The sequence below is a fragment of the Arachis ipaensis genome, chromosome B8 (assembly GCF_059453495.1).
Source record: "Arachis ipaensis isolate K30076 ecotype BB chromosome B8, ASM5945349v1, whole genome shotgun sequence".
Classification (NCBI taxonomy): domain Eukaryota; kingdom Viridiplantae; phylum Streptophyta; class Magnoliopsida; order Fabales; family Fabaceae; genus Arachis; species Arachis ipaensis.
Window position 1 is genome coordinate 27504674 of NC_142443.1, and position 13340 is coordinate 27518013.

General features: G+C 39.7%; 1 protein-coding gene across 1 annotated transcript; it reads right to left on the reverse strand.

The window, feature by feature from the left end:
• Window positions 1–6012: 6012 nt before the first annotated feature.
• Window positions 6013–7937, reverse strand: LOC148547519 (uncharacterized). The gene is made up of 3 exons (XM_088495478.1): window positions 7575–7937; window positions 7131–7278; window positions 6013–6821 (listed from the first exon to the last, which is right to left on the reverse strand). Exons 1-3 carry the CDS (start codon window positions 7935–7937, stop codon window positions 6013–6015), a joined length of 1320 nt encoding a protein of 439 aa, XP_088351604.1.
• Between the last annotated feature and the right edge of the window lie 5403 nt (window positions 7938–13340).

Here is a 13340-nt window from a genome sequence, read left to right on the forward strand (position 1 = left end):
CTACCTGTGAGTCGCTGAAAATGGTAAGTTTGAGCGCCGACCTCCCTAGGCAGCTTCAAACCTGCCAGTAGGGCTTCGTACTCGACTTGGTTATTTGATGCGGGAAACTCGAACATTAAGGAGAGCTCAAGTTGAGTTCCTTGATTACTTTCTAGGATTACTCCGGCTCCACTCCTGGCTTTATTTGATGAACCGTCAACGTAGAGGTTCCAGCCGGTGGGGGTGTCTGAGGTGTCGGTGTATTCTACAACGAAGTCGGCCAGATATTGGGACTTGATGGCTGTCCGAGCTTCATACTTGAGATCGAACTCAGACAACTCGACTGCTCATTGTAGAATTCTTGCAGCTAAGTCTGTTTTCTGTGGAATACTTTTTATGGGTTGAATGGTCCGTACTCTGATAGTGTGGGCTTGAAAATATAGCCAGAGTCGTCGAGAAGTGAGTATAAGGGCGTAGGTGAACTTTTCTATTTTTTGGTAGTTTAGTTCAGCCCCTTGTAGAGCCTTACTGATGAAGTAGATGAGCTGTTGTCCCTTTTCGTCTTCTCTGATTAGTGCTGAAGCTATTGCCGGACTTCCTACGACGAGGTATAGGATTAGCTCTTCACCTTCCCTGGGTTAGGTTAGGATGGGTGGTTGCCCCAGGAATGTCTTGAAGTCTTGGAATGCTTTTTCACATTCTGGGGACCATTCAAACCTCTTTCCTTTCCTTAGTGTTGCGTAGAAAGGGAGGGATCTTAATGCCAATCCAGCTAGGAATCTAGACAGAGCCGCCAGCCTTCTGTTGAGCTGCTGGACCTTCTTAACACAGGTCGAGCTTTTCATGCTAAGTATGGCCTGGCATTTATCCGGGTTAGCTTCAATCCCTGTTTGAGTGAGCATGAAGCCTAGGAATTTGCCAGCTTCTGCTGCGAAGGTGCACTTTGTGGGCTTAAGTCTCATCCCAAGCTTTCTTATGGTGTTGAACACTTCAGTGAGGTCGAATAACAATGTTTCCTCTCTTTGTGTCTTTATCAGCATGTCGTCTACATAAACCTCCATTAAATTTCCGATGTGATTGGCAAACACTTTGTTTATCAATCTTTGATATGTAGCCCATGTGTTCTTGAGGCCGAAGGGCATGACTTCGTAGCAGTAGTTTGCTCTTGGGGTTAGGAATAAAGTTTTCTCCTGGTCGGGTTGATACATCGGGATTTGGTTATATCCCGAGTAAGCATCCATGAAGGAGAGGTACTTGTATCCCGATGAAGCGTCGACTAGTGTATCTATATTCGAGAGTGGATAAGGATCCTTTGGGCAGGCTTTGTTGAGGTCGGTATAGTTAGTGCACATCCGCCACTTCCCATTTGACTTTTTGACCAATACTACATTGGCTAACCATAATGGATATTTCACCTTCCTTATGAAGCCTGCCTCCAACAAGGCATGTACCTGCTCCTCTACGGCTTGCGACCTCTCCGGACCAAGCTTCCTATGCTTCTGTTGTACTGGTCGAGACCCAGGATATACGGCTAACTTATGACACATTAGTCCGAGATCAATACCGGACATGTCGGCGGCCTTCCATGAAAAGAGGTCGGAATTGTCCTTTAGGAGCTTTGTTAGCAGCTCCTTTATTCATTTAGATTTGCCCATATGTTTGTTGTTTTGTCTTGAGTGTCTCCAATTTGAACTTCTTTGGTTTCACTTTCTGGCTGAGGGCGGAGTTCTTCGCTAGCTCGAATTCCCCCGAGTTCTATAGTATTGGTTTCCTTTCCTCTGGGGTCGCCTTTAAGGTTCAGACTTTCATTGTAACAGCATCGCGCGAGTTTTTGGTCCCCCTTTATGGTAGCGATCCCTTCTGTAGTTGGGAACTTCATGCATAGATGTGGAGTGGAGACCACCGCGGCGAGTTGATTTAACGTTGTCTGACGTATGAGGGCATTGTATGCGGAGTTCACATTGACTACGATGTAGTCTATGCTCAACGTTCTAGATCGTGTTCCTTTTCCCAATGTTGTGTGCAGTAGGATGTACCCAAGGGGTTGGATTGGGGTGTCTCCGAGTCCGTACAAGCTATTTGGATAAGCTCTGAGCTCTCTCTCTCTTATAGGCCGACTTTATCAAAGGTGGGTTTGAACAGGATATCTGCGGAGCTTCCTTGGTCTACCAATGTTCGGTGGAGATTGGCGTTGGCGAGTACGATGGTGATGACCACCGGGTCATCTTGTCCCGGGATGATGCCTGCGGTGTCCTCTTGAGTAAAGGTAATAGTGGGGAGGTTGGGTGACCTGTCCCCTCCTCCGACATGATACACTTCCTTGAGGTGTCTCTTACGGGATGATTTAGAGATCTCTCCTCCTGCGAATCCTTCATTTATTATGTGAACATGTCTCTCAGGGGTGTGAGGGGGACGTTCTGTGAATCCTCCTTCTTCTCTTTTTTTGTTCATATGCTCTATTGGCTAAGACCCGATTTAATCTCCCTTCTCGTGCCAATTGTTCTATGACATTCTTTAGGTCGTAGCACTCGTTGGTAGAATGCCCGTAGATTCGGTGGTATTCGCAATACTCTGTTCGACTTCCTCCTCTCTTGTGTATAATCGAGCGAGGCGGTGGGATCTTCTCAGTGTTGCATATCTCCCGGTGAACGTCTACGAGAGACACTCAAAGAGGGGTGTAGTTGTGGTACTTTCTGGGCTTCTCAGTAGGTTGGTCTTCTTTCTTCCTGGACTCTTTATCCTTGTCCCGAGGTGGGTAGGAGAATCCAGTCTTGGAGGTTTCTCCTAATTGGGAGTTCTCTTCCATATTAATGTATTTTTCCGCCCATTCTTGAACCTCGTTGAGAGATGTTTGATACTTTTTGGATATGGAGTGACTAAAGGGTCCTTCTCGTAGGCCATTAATGAGACCCATGATGGCTACTTCTGTTGAAAGATTTCGTATGTCTAGACATGCTTTGTTGAATCTTTCCATGTAACTCCGGAGGCTTTCCCGATCTCCTTGCTTAATCCCTAGCAGGCTTGGAGCGTGTTTGGCTTTGTCTTTATGGATGGAGAATCTAGCTAAGAATTTCTTGGCGAGGTCATCGAAGCTTGTTACCGACCTGGGCGACAAGCTGTCGAACCACTTTATTGCCGTCTTGGTTAAAGTGGTCGGGAAGGCTTTACAACGGATTGCATCTAAGGCATCCATAAGATACATCCGACTTCTAAAATTGCTGAGACGATGGTTTGGATCAGACGTACCGTTGTACAGGGTCATGTCGGGGGCTTTGAAGTCTTCTGGAACTTTAGCTTTCATGATCTCCTTTGTGAACGGGTCTTGGTCCTTGTGGGGGCTATCTTCGCGGCTGGATCGAGTGGTCCTAGTTTTGAGGTCATCTTCGAGCTTTAGGAGCTTGTCCTCCAGCTCTCGACGCTATCTTGTTTCTCTCCGGAGGTCTCTCTCGGCCTCCCGCTGCCGTTTGGCTTCCTGTTTGAACTGTTGAAGGCGATCCTGTTGTTCACAGATTGCATCTAAGATCTCTGTGTTTGGGGTTTGCTTGTCTCCCTTGGACTGAGGTGTTTCCTTTGATGCAGCATCCATGTTCTTATGCGGCGTTCTCTCCTCCAAACTGGAGTTATGATCGTTGTCTGGATTGTCTGCCATGATGGTGGGATGACTTCCAGATTCCCCGGCAACGGCGCCAATGTTTCGAGGGTTACCTCAAACTGAAGGTCGATCTCGGACGAGATCTTCGAGTGTGATCGGAGCTGTTGGATCCGACTTGCTGAATCTTGAGATACTGCTGATCCTGGGTCACTAGTGGGTGGTGGTACCTGTAAGAGACTCTGATGCTTAAGTTAGCATGGGCTTTAAGCAGGTTTTTTTTGTGTAGAATCAGAGAGTGAGTTATACCTGGGTGCTCCAGTGTATTTATAGTAGTGTTGAGTGACCTTCTTTGAGATAAGTTAGTTATCTTATCTTATCTTTTGTGGGTGAGATCACTTATCTTTTGGTCAGCCACCTTCGGGTGGGCTGTAATCCTCTGCTTTGGGCTTGCTTGGGCCTCTATGGTGATTTGACCGAGCTCTTTAGGAAGAGGTCGATGATGAGCCAACCTTATAAGAGGTCAGTCGTTCTGGTCTTTGTCCAACCCGGATCGCATAGCTCGACCCAGGGTATGAATACTACTCCTCTTTGCAGGTACCAGTTTTCTAAAAGTACATCAAAGTGTCTTCGATTAGATGGGATTTGGGAATAAAAAGAAATTAAAATATTTAATTCAAGATAAAAGACAACAAAATAAAGTTTTCGAAAAGAAAAGGTTAACTGGAATTGAAGAAATTGCGTTGAAATTAAACAAAGCAATGAAATTCCTTCAACTGAGTCAAAGGGCTTTAGCATGAAAAGTAAAAGTACTGGAATGTAAATTGAACACAGAAATTAAAGGTTGCTTAAATGATAAATTTACTTGAAAAATAGAGTTTACAGAAAATGTAAATGGAAGAATAAAAACATGGAACGAACCCTACAGAAATTGAAGTCGAATGCAAACTCATAAATTCTCTGGGGATATGAGTGTGCTTGAGTGTATTTCTAAAACAAAGTTCCAACCCTAATTCCTTAAGACTTCCTAGTATTTATAATCTACTTTTGGTAACTGACAATTAATTACAATTAACTACAATTTTACAATTCTGAATGCTTTCTCCTTGGTAATCGTTCTCGCCTTTTGATTGTACACATTCCCCATGATTTCCTCGGTGATGAAAGCCTTTAACTTCTCCACTACCATAATTATTAGAATCAATTATTCGAATAAACTATTTCGATTAACCAATTCGAATATCCTATTTGATTGACTTGCTCGATTTATCGAAAAGCCTCAAAATCAAATCCGTGTCGAAAACCTCTGTCTGATGCTTACACGTGTGTCTTTTCGAAAACTGCTTATGTTTTCGACCGCTTTATCAATTCGAACAATTCACCTTCATCGAAAATATTTTCCGATCAACAAATTGCTCCCTTGGATTAATGTGTTTGTCTTCGATTCCTTTATTGGAAGATAAAACACTTGATCCAAATTCAAACTCCAATTTTTTTTAAATCAGTAATAACTATCATTTAACTTCCCATTAATACTGACCCACTCGACATGTTTTCTGAGACTCACGCTTCTTCTTCCTTTCACTTCAACTTCAAAGCGAAGTTATCCTTTTTCACATTCTTTCTACAGTAACGGCTACAGTAACACTTTAAATTCACCAATCTCACCCTTATTCAAACTTTTCCTGAACCCATTATTCTCTGCATCCCTCTTACATTACAGAATCTCTAACTTTTCATTTTTCGTTCCTTCATTTTATAATGGCCACTTCCTCTTCTCATGCTACTGTTCAAGACAAAGGAAAAGGTCCTGTGGTAGTACCACCGGCTCCACCAGCTCTTCGCATATTAAATCAAGTCAATGATGAAGTCATTGACGACCCTCGACTGCAAGCTAATGATTCAAGAATCTTAATCCCCTTCACAATAGGCACAAATACCCATTGTTTCCTCGGATCGATTGAATCCCTAGAGAGGGCAAACAAGAAACTTTCTTTCTTCCCTAGTGCTGAAGGAGAAGATCTATTGATTAATCAAGCTTTCAACATCTCCCACTTCATTAATAAAAAATCCTTCAGGAATAACCCAAAGATTAATCCTCGAGGATACGGCTTCTCAACCTGTATCAGTACTTAATGTTTGAGGAATTCTAAATCGATGTATAATATGTTCCTCGATAAAATCTATTATCTCACTTTGACTTACTTCTATAAGGGGAATCGCTTCGACCCATTTTGTGAAATAATCAATTGCTACCAAGATAAACTTGTGTTTTTTCATGAAGGAGGATGAATTAACCCAATTAAATCCAAAGCCCAACCTCTAAATGGCCATGGTTTTATTATCGAATGTAATTCGGATGCTGGGATTTGTTGAATCGAGCCATGTTTCTGGCATTCTAGGCATGCTTTTGCATAATCGATGCAATCTTTTATCATGGATGGCTAGTATACATGATTGCGATATAACACCCACCTCATTTTCTTTCCAATCTGATGGGCACCACATATCCCATTGTGAACTTCACCCAAAGAAATATTTTGGCCATTTTGACCTAAACATCTCAATAAACTCCCATCGACACCTTTCTTATATAACTCATCAACTATTAAAACAAAATTCATTGCTCGTAATTTCATTTTTCTATCGACTGGAATATTGGGATCTTTCAAATACTGAGCAATAGGCTTCCTCCAATTAATATCTTCCCATTCATCGATGCACAAAACTTCTCTTTCACTTGCAGGTACTAAAATCTGATGAATACTGGCCAAATTTTTAAGAGTTCCTGGACCGATTTTATACTTTGAAGTAATTTGGGCTAATTCATTAGCCATTTCATTTTGAATCCTTGGAATATGAACCAAAGAAATTTTTTGAAAAGAAGTTAACAACTCCCAAGCAGTTGTCAAATACTTCTGTAACCTCTCATTATTACATTTAAATTCTTTCGATAACTGCTTCAAAACCAACTTGGAATCCCCTAATATCTGAACTTCCGAAACTCCCTTATTAATTAAGATTTCGAGGCCCAAAATCAAAGCTTCGTACTCTGTCTCATTATTCGAACAAGGATATTTTATTTCGAATAAAAATTTCGACGGAATTTCCTCTGGTGAAACAATTAAAATTCCAACTCCTATGCCATCTTTATGTTTTGACCCATCAAAATATAACTTCCAATAACCGATTTTCACTTCGATTACATTTGCACCCTGGTCATTCAGATCTTTTGAATTATCCACAAGAAAATCTGCAATGACCTATCCTTTTACAGCCTTAGCTGGGATATATTGTAGATCAAACTCTGTTAATGCTAGCATCCACTTTCCCAATCGCCCGCGTAACATTAGGAAACTAAGCATATATTTGATTAAGTCAGTTTGCGCAATAACTTTTACCAATTTAGCCACCATATAACACTTTAATTTTATACAAGCATGATACAAAGACAAACATAATTTCTCTATCGGGGAATACCTTGTTTCGATATCAGTTAGAACTCGACTTAAGTAATAAACAGCTCGTTCATGCCCGTTTTCATCATCTTGGGCTAACATACATCCAATGGTGCTCTCAGACGCTGCAATATATAATTTTAGAGACTCATGTGGACGAACATTTGCCATAATTGGAACCTTAGACAAATAATTCTTAATCGAATCGAACGCTAATTGATGCGCCTTTGTCCATTCAAACTGTGAATCGTTCTTTAATTTTACCAAAGGGGCAAACACCCGAGTTTTATCCGAAAGATTCGAAATAAATCTTCGAAGATAATTTACCTTGCCCAAGAAAGATTGTACCTCTTTCTTCGATTTGGGTGCGGATAATGCCAGTATTGCACCTGCTTTATTTTATCAATTGCAATTCCTTTTTTATGAACAACAAAACCTAAGAAATTTCCAGCCGATACACCAAAAGCACATTTCAAAGGATTCATTTTTAATCCTTTCTTTCTCATGGTGATAAATGCTTTTCTCAAGTGGTCGATATGTTGACTTACCGAAATCGATTTGACCATGACATCATCGATATAAACTTTCATAAACTTTCCAATAAACTCATGGAAAATAGCATTCATTGCCCGCTGATATGTTGCACCAGCATTTTTCAAACCAAAAGGCATAACCACCCACTCATAAGTACCTAATGCCCCAGGACAACGAAAAGCAATTTTAGACACATCATCCTCCGCAATAAAGATCTGGTTATATCCTGAATAACTGTCCATCAAACTAAGGATTTCATTTCCCACTGCATAATCGATTAACATATCTGCAATTGGCATAAAATACTCATCTTTTGGAGTAGCATTATTCAAATCTCGAAAATCAATGCATACTCTTAACTTCCCATTTTTCTTCATCACTGGGACTATATTCGAGACCCACTCAACATATCATGCAGTACAAATAAACTTCGCTTTAACCAAGCGTTCTATTTCTTCTTTAATTTTCTCATTAATCTCTGGAGCAAAACGCCTTGGAGTTTGCTTCACAGGTCTAGCATTTGGTTTTAATGATAATCGATGTTCTACAAGTGAAAAATCGAGACCAGGCATCTCATGATAATCCCAAGCAAAATAGTCTTTAAACTCATGTAAAAGATTATAAAGTTCAATTCGAAAAGGATCAACGAGATCTTTACATATATATGTAATTCGAACATCATCAAGAGTCCTCAGATTTACTTCCTCTAAAGGATCTTGAGATTCGAACCCTTTATAATGATCATCATCTTTTACCGAATATTTCTCGAAACCCAATGGTTCTAGATCATAGATGCAATCAAAAGTGGGATCAATAATATCATGAGAAATAGAATACACTGAATTATTTATTTCATTAATATTACTTTGATTCTCAATGCAATGCGCTTCTGCTATAAACTCAGCCATTGAACTCGAAACATGACTTTCATTACCGAGAGGCCTTCAGAGGACAACTAGCAACCTTCACAATTATAAGAATTTAGTGTCCGATCAATATTCAGAGGCTTCAATTTAGAATTGTACATCCTGAAATCAATGTGTAGTTGTTCGACATAAAGGTTTGAATCTGCCTTGATGACTTCAGATTTACCATCTTTTATCCATAGAAAAACACTCTGATGCACAGTAGAAGGAACTGCACCTACACCATGGATCCAATCTCGCCCCAGCAAAGCATTATAACTTGCTCTCGATGGAACCACCACAAACACAGTGTTGCGCTCAAACGAGCCAACCTTCACAGTCAGAGTAACCAGCGCTCTGACCGGAATCGAAGTCCCACTGAAATCTGTCACAGCAATATTTGTAGGGACTAAATCATTAGGATGCTTACCCGCCTTAATTGACATCCTTTCAGGCAAAAGACTGATCGCTGCACCACCATCGATCAAGACTTTGTTTACCTTTATCCCACTCAAAGTATTGGTGACACTTAATTTCCAGTATGATCATCACGTATGGGAATTGGGTCGTTACAATTTGGTATCAGAGTAGTTCGTTCCTATTAAAGCCTGGGAATATGGACTGAATCATGCTTCATTGCATTCTTTGAGTTGTGTCTCATGCATATAGGATATCCTTGTGATATAAATTGCATGACTGTTGCTGTGTTTTCATTCTAGAGACTATTCACACTTTGCCTTAAATGTTAAGACTGATAACCTTAATATTGAATGTTGGGTGTGAACAAGATCTTGATGGCGGCACGGGGACAAGGACGTGGTAGGCGTGATGTGAACTCTGTAGAGGAACCGACGAGGGGTGCGGATGCCTTTATAGCTACGATGAATACCATGGCTAAGGCTGTACGTGAAACGGCAATGCAATGGTGAGCGTGGTGGAGACGGTAATGATAATGAAGGCGCTGGAAACCACGATAATCCTATGACACTGGCAACCTTTCTGAAAGTGAATCTGCCCAAGTTTAAGGGGACGCTTGTTGCAACTGAAGCTGATAATTAGTTCTGTGGTATCAAGAAGTCATTGTGAGTGCAACATGTACCAAAAAGACAACATGTGGAGTTTGTGACCTATATGTTAGAGGAAAAAGCTGAACATTGGTGGCATGAAGTGCAACACTTGTTAAGACAAGAGCTGGAAGAGATTGAATGGGGTACTTTTAAGGAAGAATTTTACAAAAAGTATTTTCCTAGATCTGTTCGTGATGCTAAAGAAATGGAACTAATGCAGTTGAAACAGGGAAATATGTTAGTGATAGATTATACTCAGAAATTTAAGGATTTGTGTCAATTCTCTAAGATCTATCAGGGAAACCCAAATGATTTTGAAGTATGGAAGCGTTTGAAGTATAAAGCAAGACTTCGCGATGAGCTTATGCATTCATTAGTCCCACTGGAGATACGGAATTTCGCAGAGCTTGTCAATAAGAATCAGCTGATGGAAGACTGTGAACATAAGATGGCAGCGTCAAGGATGGGTCATCTGAGCTTACCACCAAGGAACTTTAATTATTTCCATAGGCATGCGGTACAGTGGAAGGTTGATTTTAAGGCACCGGGAGTACCTATACAAGGAAACCAACAAGTTATAGGACAAGACAAAACACCGGTAAGCAACCTCAGCAGAGTTAGGAGAGCCCAACGTCTAGGCAATGTGGAAGAAATCACACCGGTAGGCCTTGTTATTTTGGAATGAAAGTCTGTTACAACTGTGGTGAATCGGGGCATATAGCAAGCAATTGTCCAGAAAAGTCGGTACAAGGAGTAGCTAAATTGCAACAGCCAGGAAGAGTATTTACAATGATTGCTGAAGATGCTCGTACTCAGACTCCCTGACCCAAGGTCAATATTGTGCAAGGTTCTGAAAACCGGACCGGACCGGCCAGTTTGACCGGGTAACCGGAAACCGGTCATCTGACCGGTCCGGTTGATGCTAGAAACCAATTTGCAAAAAATTGGGAAAAAAACCAAACGAACCGGTGGTTAACCGGTGAACCGTTTGAACCGTCCGAGTTTTTGAGCATCCCGGTTTGCTACACTATATATTAAAAAAAAAAAAGGCAGATCTCAGTTCTCTCTCACACACGAAGGAAACCCTATCAGAGCGGCCACCTTCAAGCTCCAGTTCGCGTGCCAGCCCCCGCCACTGTCGCCGCCGACAGTGACAGCCCTCTCGAAGGTTTGCTCAGCCCTCTCGAAGGTCAAGCCAATCGTCTTCGGCCCTGATTTGCTGCTTTTAGTGATTTTGTTAAGTTTGGTTCGCTTGTGGCTTTCACCGGCGCACCTCAACTCAGTCCTGGACTTCTTTCATCGGCGTCATCGCCGTCGCTCATGCACGTTTGCTTCTCGTCGGCGTTTTTCCGCTTCGTCTCTGTTCTCTCTCTCTCTTCTCGTAGCTCAGTCACTGTCACCGTTGGTAAGCCTCCATCCCTCCACTGCTTCTTCAATTTTATTTTTGGGAGTTAATTACTATTTTTCTGGATTTAATTAGGTTGATTGTTGATTTTTTTCTGGGTTAATTAGTTGTTTTCTGAGTTAATTTTCTTCGCTGTTCATTCATTGTTGTTAACAGAGCTAGACTGTTGGTGTTTTGTTCTGATCTCTGCTCTCTGCCACTATGAGTTCTTGGGTTTTTGAATTATTTTTTATATTTTGTTAATTCACTATATGAATTGTTTGTTGGGAGATTGTTAGTTCAATTGTCTTGTTAAATATATGAATCGATGGCTTGATGCAGAGTTCTTCTGCTTTTCAATTTTTTTTATTTTGTTAATTATATGAATTAATCTTTCTGTAATTCTGAATTTGCTTAATATAAATTTGATATAAGTTCAATTTTGGATTCTGGATTTTGAATGCTATATAGAATTGATACAATTTTGGGACTCTGGATTTTGAATGCTACATTGACTTTTGCTGAATATAATTCTGGATTTTGAATGCTGTATGAATTGATATAATCCAAGGCAAATATTTTCTCAGTTCGTTCTTTTCTTATACAGAGCCAGACAATGCATATGATGTATCAAGTTGTTGCTAGAGAATTGAATTAAAATTCAGTTTCTGTTCAAAGTTTTGCTTCTGCTGCTTTTTGTTCTGTTATTTTAAATCCTTATATTTCATGTAGGCCTAGAAAAGTTCAGGTACGTGGGGCAACACATTGTTGCTCATTTGTGTCAGCAGCATCAAAATGGTCCTTTAATAATCGATTTTCTGTTCATCAAGAACCAATTTTATGTTTTTGAGGTCTAATTTTATGGAGAAATGTAACAGATTGATAGTGAAGAGACAATTTAATGTCCCATATATCTTTGGAACTAATTTGACCAATTTAGTAATATATAAATTGATGATCAATTTGATGTCAAATGCATATTCGACGGACCAAATAAACTTTAATTTTTGAAGGGCTTACTCATGTTTTGAGCTGAACTCCTTTTGTTTATTTATTTATTCTTTTTAAATGTATTACCTTGATGTTATTTACTATGAGGAATTTGTTATCTTTAATTTTAAGGGTTAATGATGCTTGCTGTAGAAAAGTTTCATTTTGATTATTTCGGCTGCAAACTTTATACATACAAGTGCATAAAATTCTAACATCCTTACCAAACATAAGTTTATTAATTAAACCGGTTCAACTACGGTTCAACCTCGGTTGAACCATTGAACCATTGAACCAGTCACTTGACCGGTTCAATGACCGGTCCGATTCTCGCAACCTTGGTATTGTGTCAAGACTCACTTCTTAACTGCACTTTACGATTCCGGTGCTGCTATACGTAAGTTGAGACGAGATAAGGAAACACAACACACCTGAGAACTAGAAGATAAGATAAGGACTGATTACTCGTACCTGTTTACAGGTAAAGGAAAATTTGAGGATAAAATTTTCTTTTAGGGAGATAGGATGTAACAACTCTAATTTTTGCACTAACACGAGTTTTTCTTAAAATAATATTTTAAAGCGATTAGTTTTATTTTGACGAGTCGACTTCGAACCCCGAAGTAAAATAAATGGTAATATAATTTAATTATTATGTTGTTTATTTATTTTACTTGCCCTAATTATAATGGAGCCTAGATAATAATGTTGTTATTATTATTAAATTTGAGTTTTGCCGATATAAGTACTTATCGGTATTTCTTGATGAGTTTAGAGTTACTAAAGTTTTATCAAATATCTTTTAATTTCTAAGTTATTAATGTCATTTATATTAGTAACTCATATACATTCAACCTTATATATATTATTAATATTATTATTATTATTCTTATTATTATTATTACTATTAATATAAATATTACGTTATTATTATTACTAGTGTTATTACTACTACTACTACTATTATATATATAACCAAATGACATAAGGAAGAAAAGAACCATAAGAAAGAAAAGAAACGTGGGTCATACTAAAGCAAGCTACATAATTATTTTCATTACATTACTCATCACATATAGCTTTAGTTGATTGCATGCTCGATGAGGAAGAGAGAAAGACTGTCAGAGAGAGAGAGAACCATAACCCCCACCAAACTTCCGGCTTCGATTTCTTACGATCCGTAACTCTAATAAAAAATCTAATTCAGTAAAAGTGTTCGTATTCTCCTCCTTTACGTGTTGACGTCACTTTTGATCGGTGGAAGTTGATGGTGATGTAGTTCCCTTACTTCTTGAGTTCGGCCAACTGGAGTTCTATGAGACATAGACGATTCCGGACGTTTTTCTCTTTGATGGCTCGGTCAGAAGGCTTATCCGTAGCTTTGCATATTTTGATTTCGTACGAACACTACAAAAAAAAGCCTAAGGTCACGGT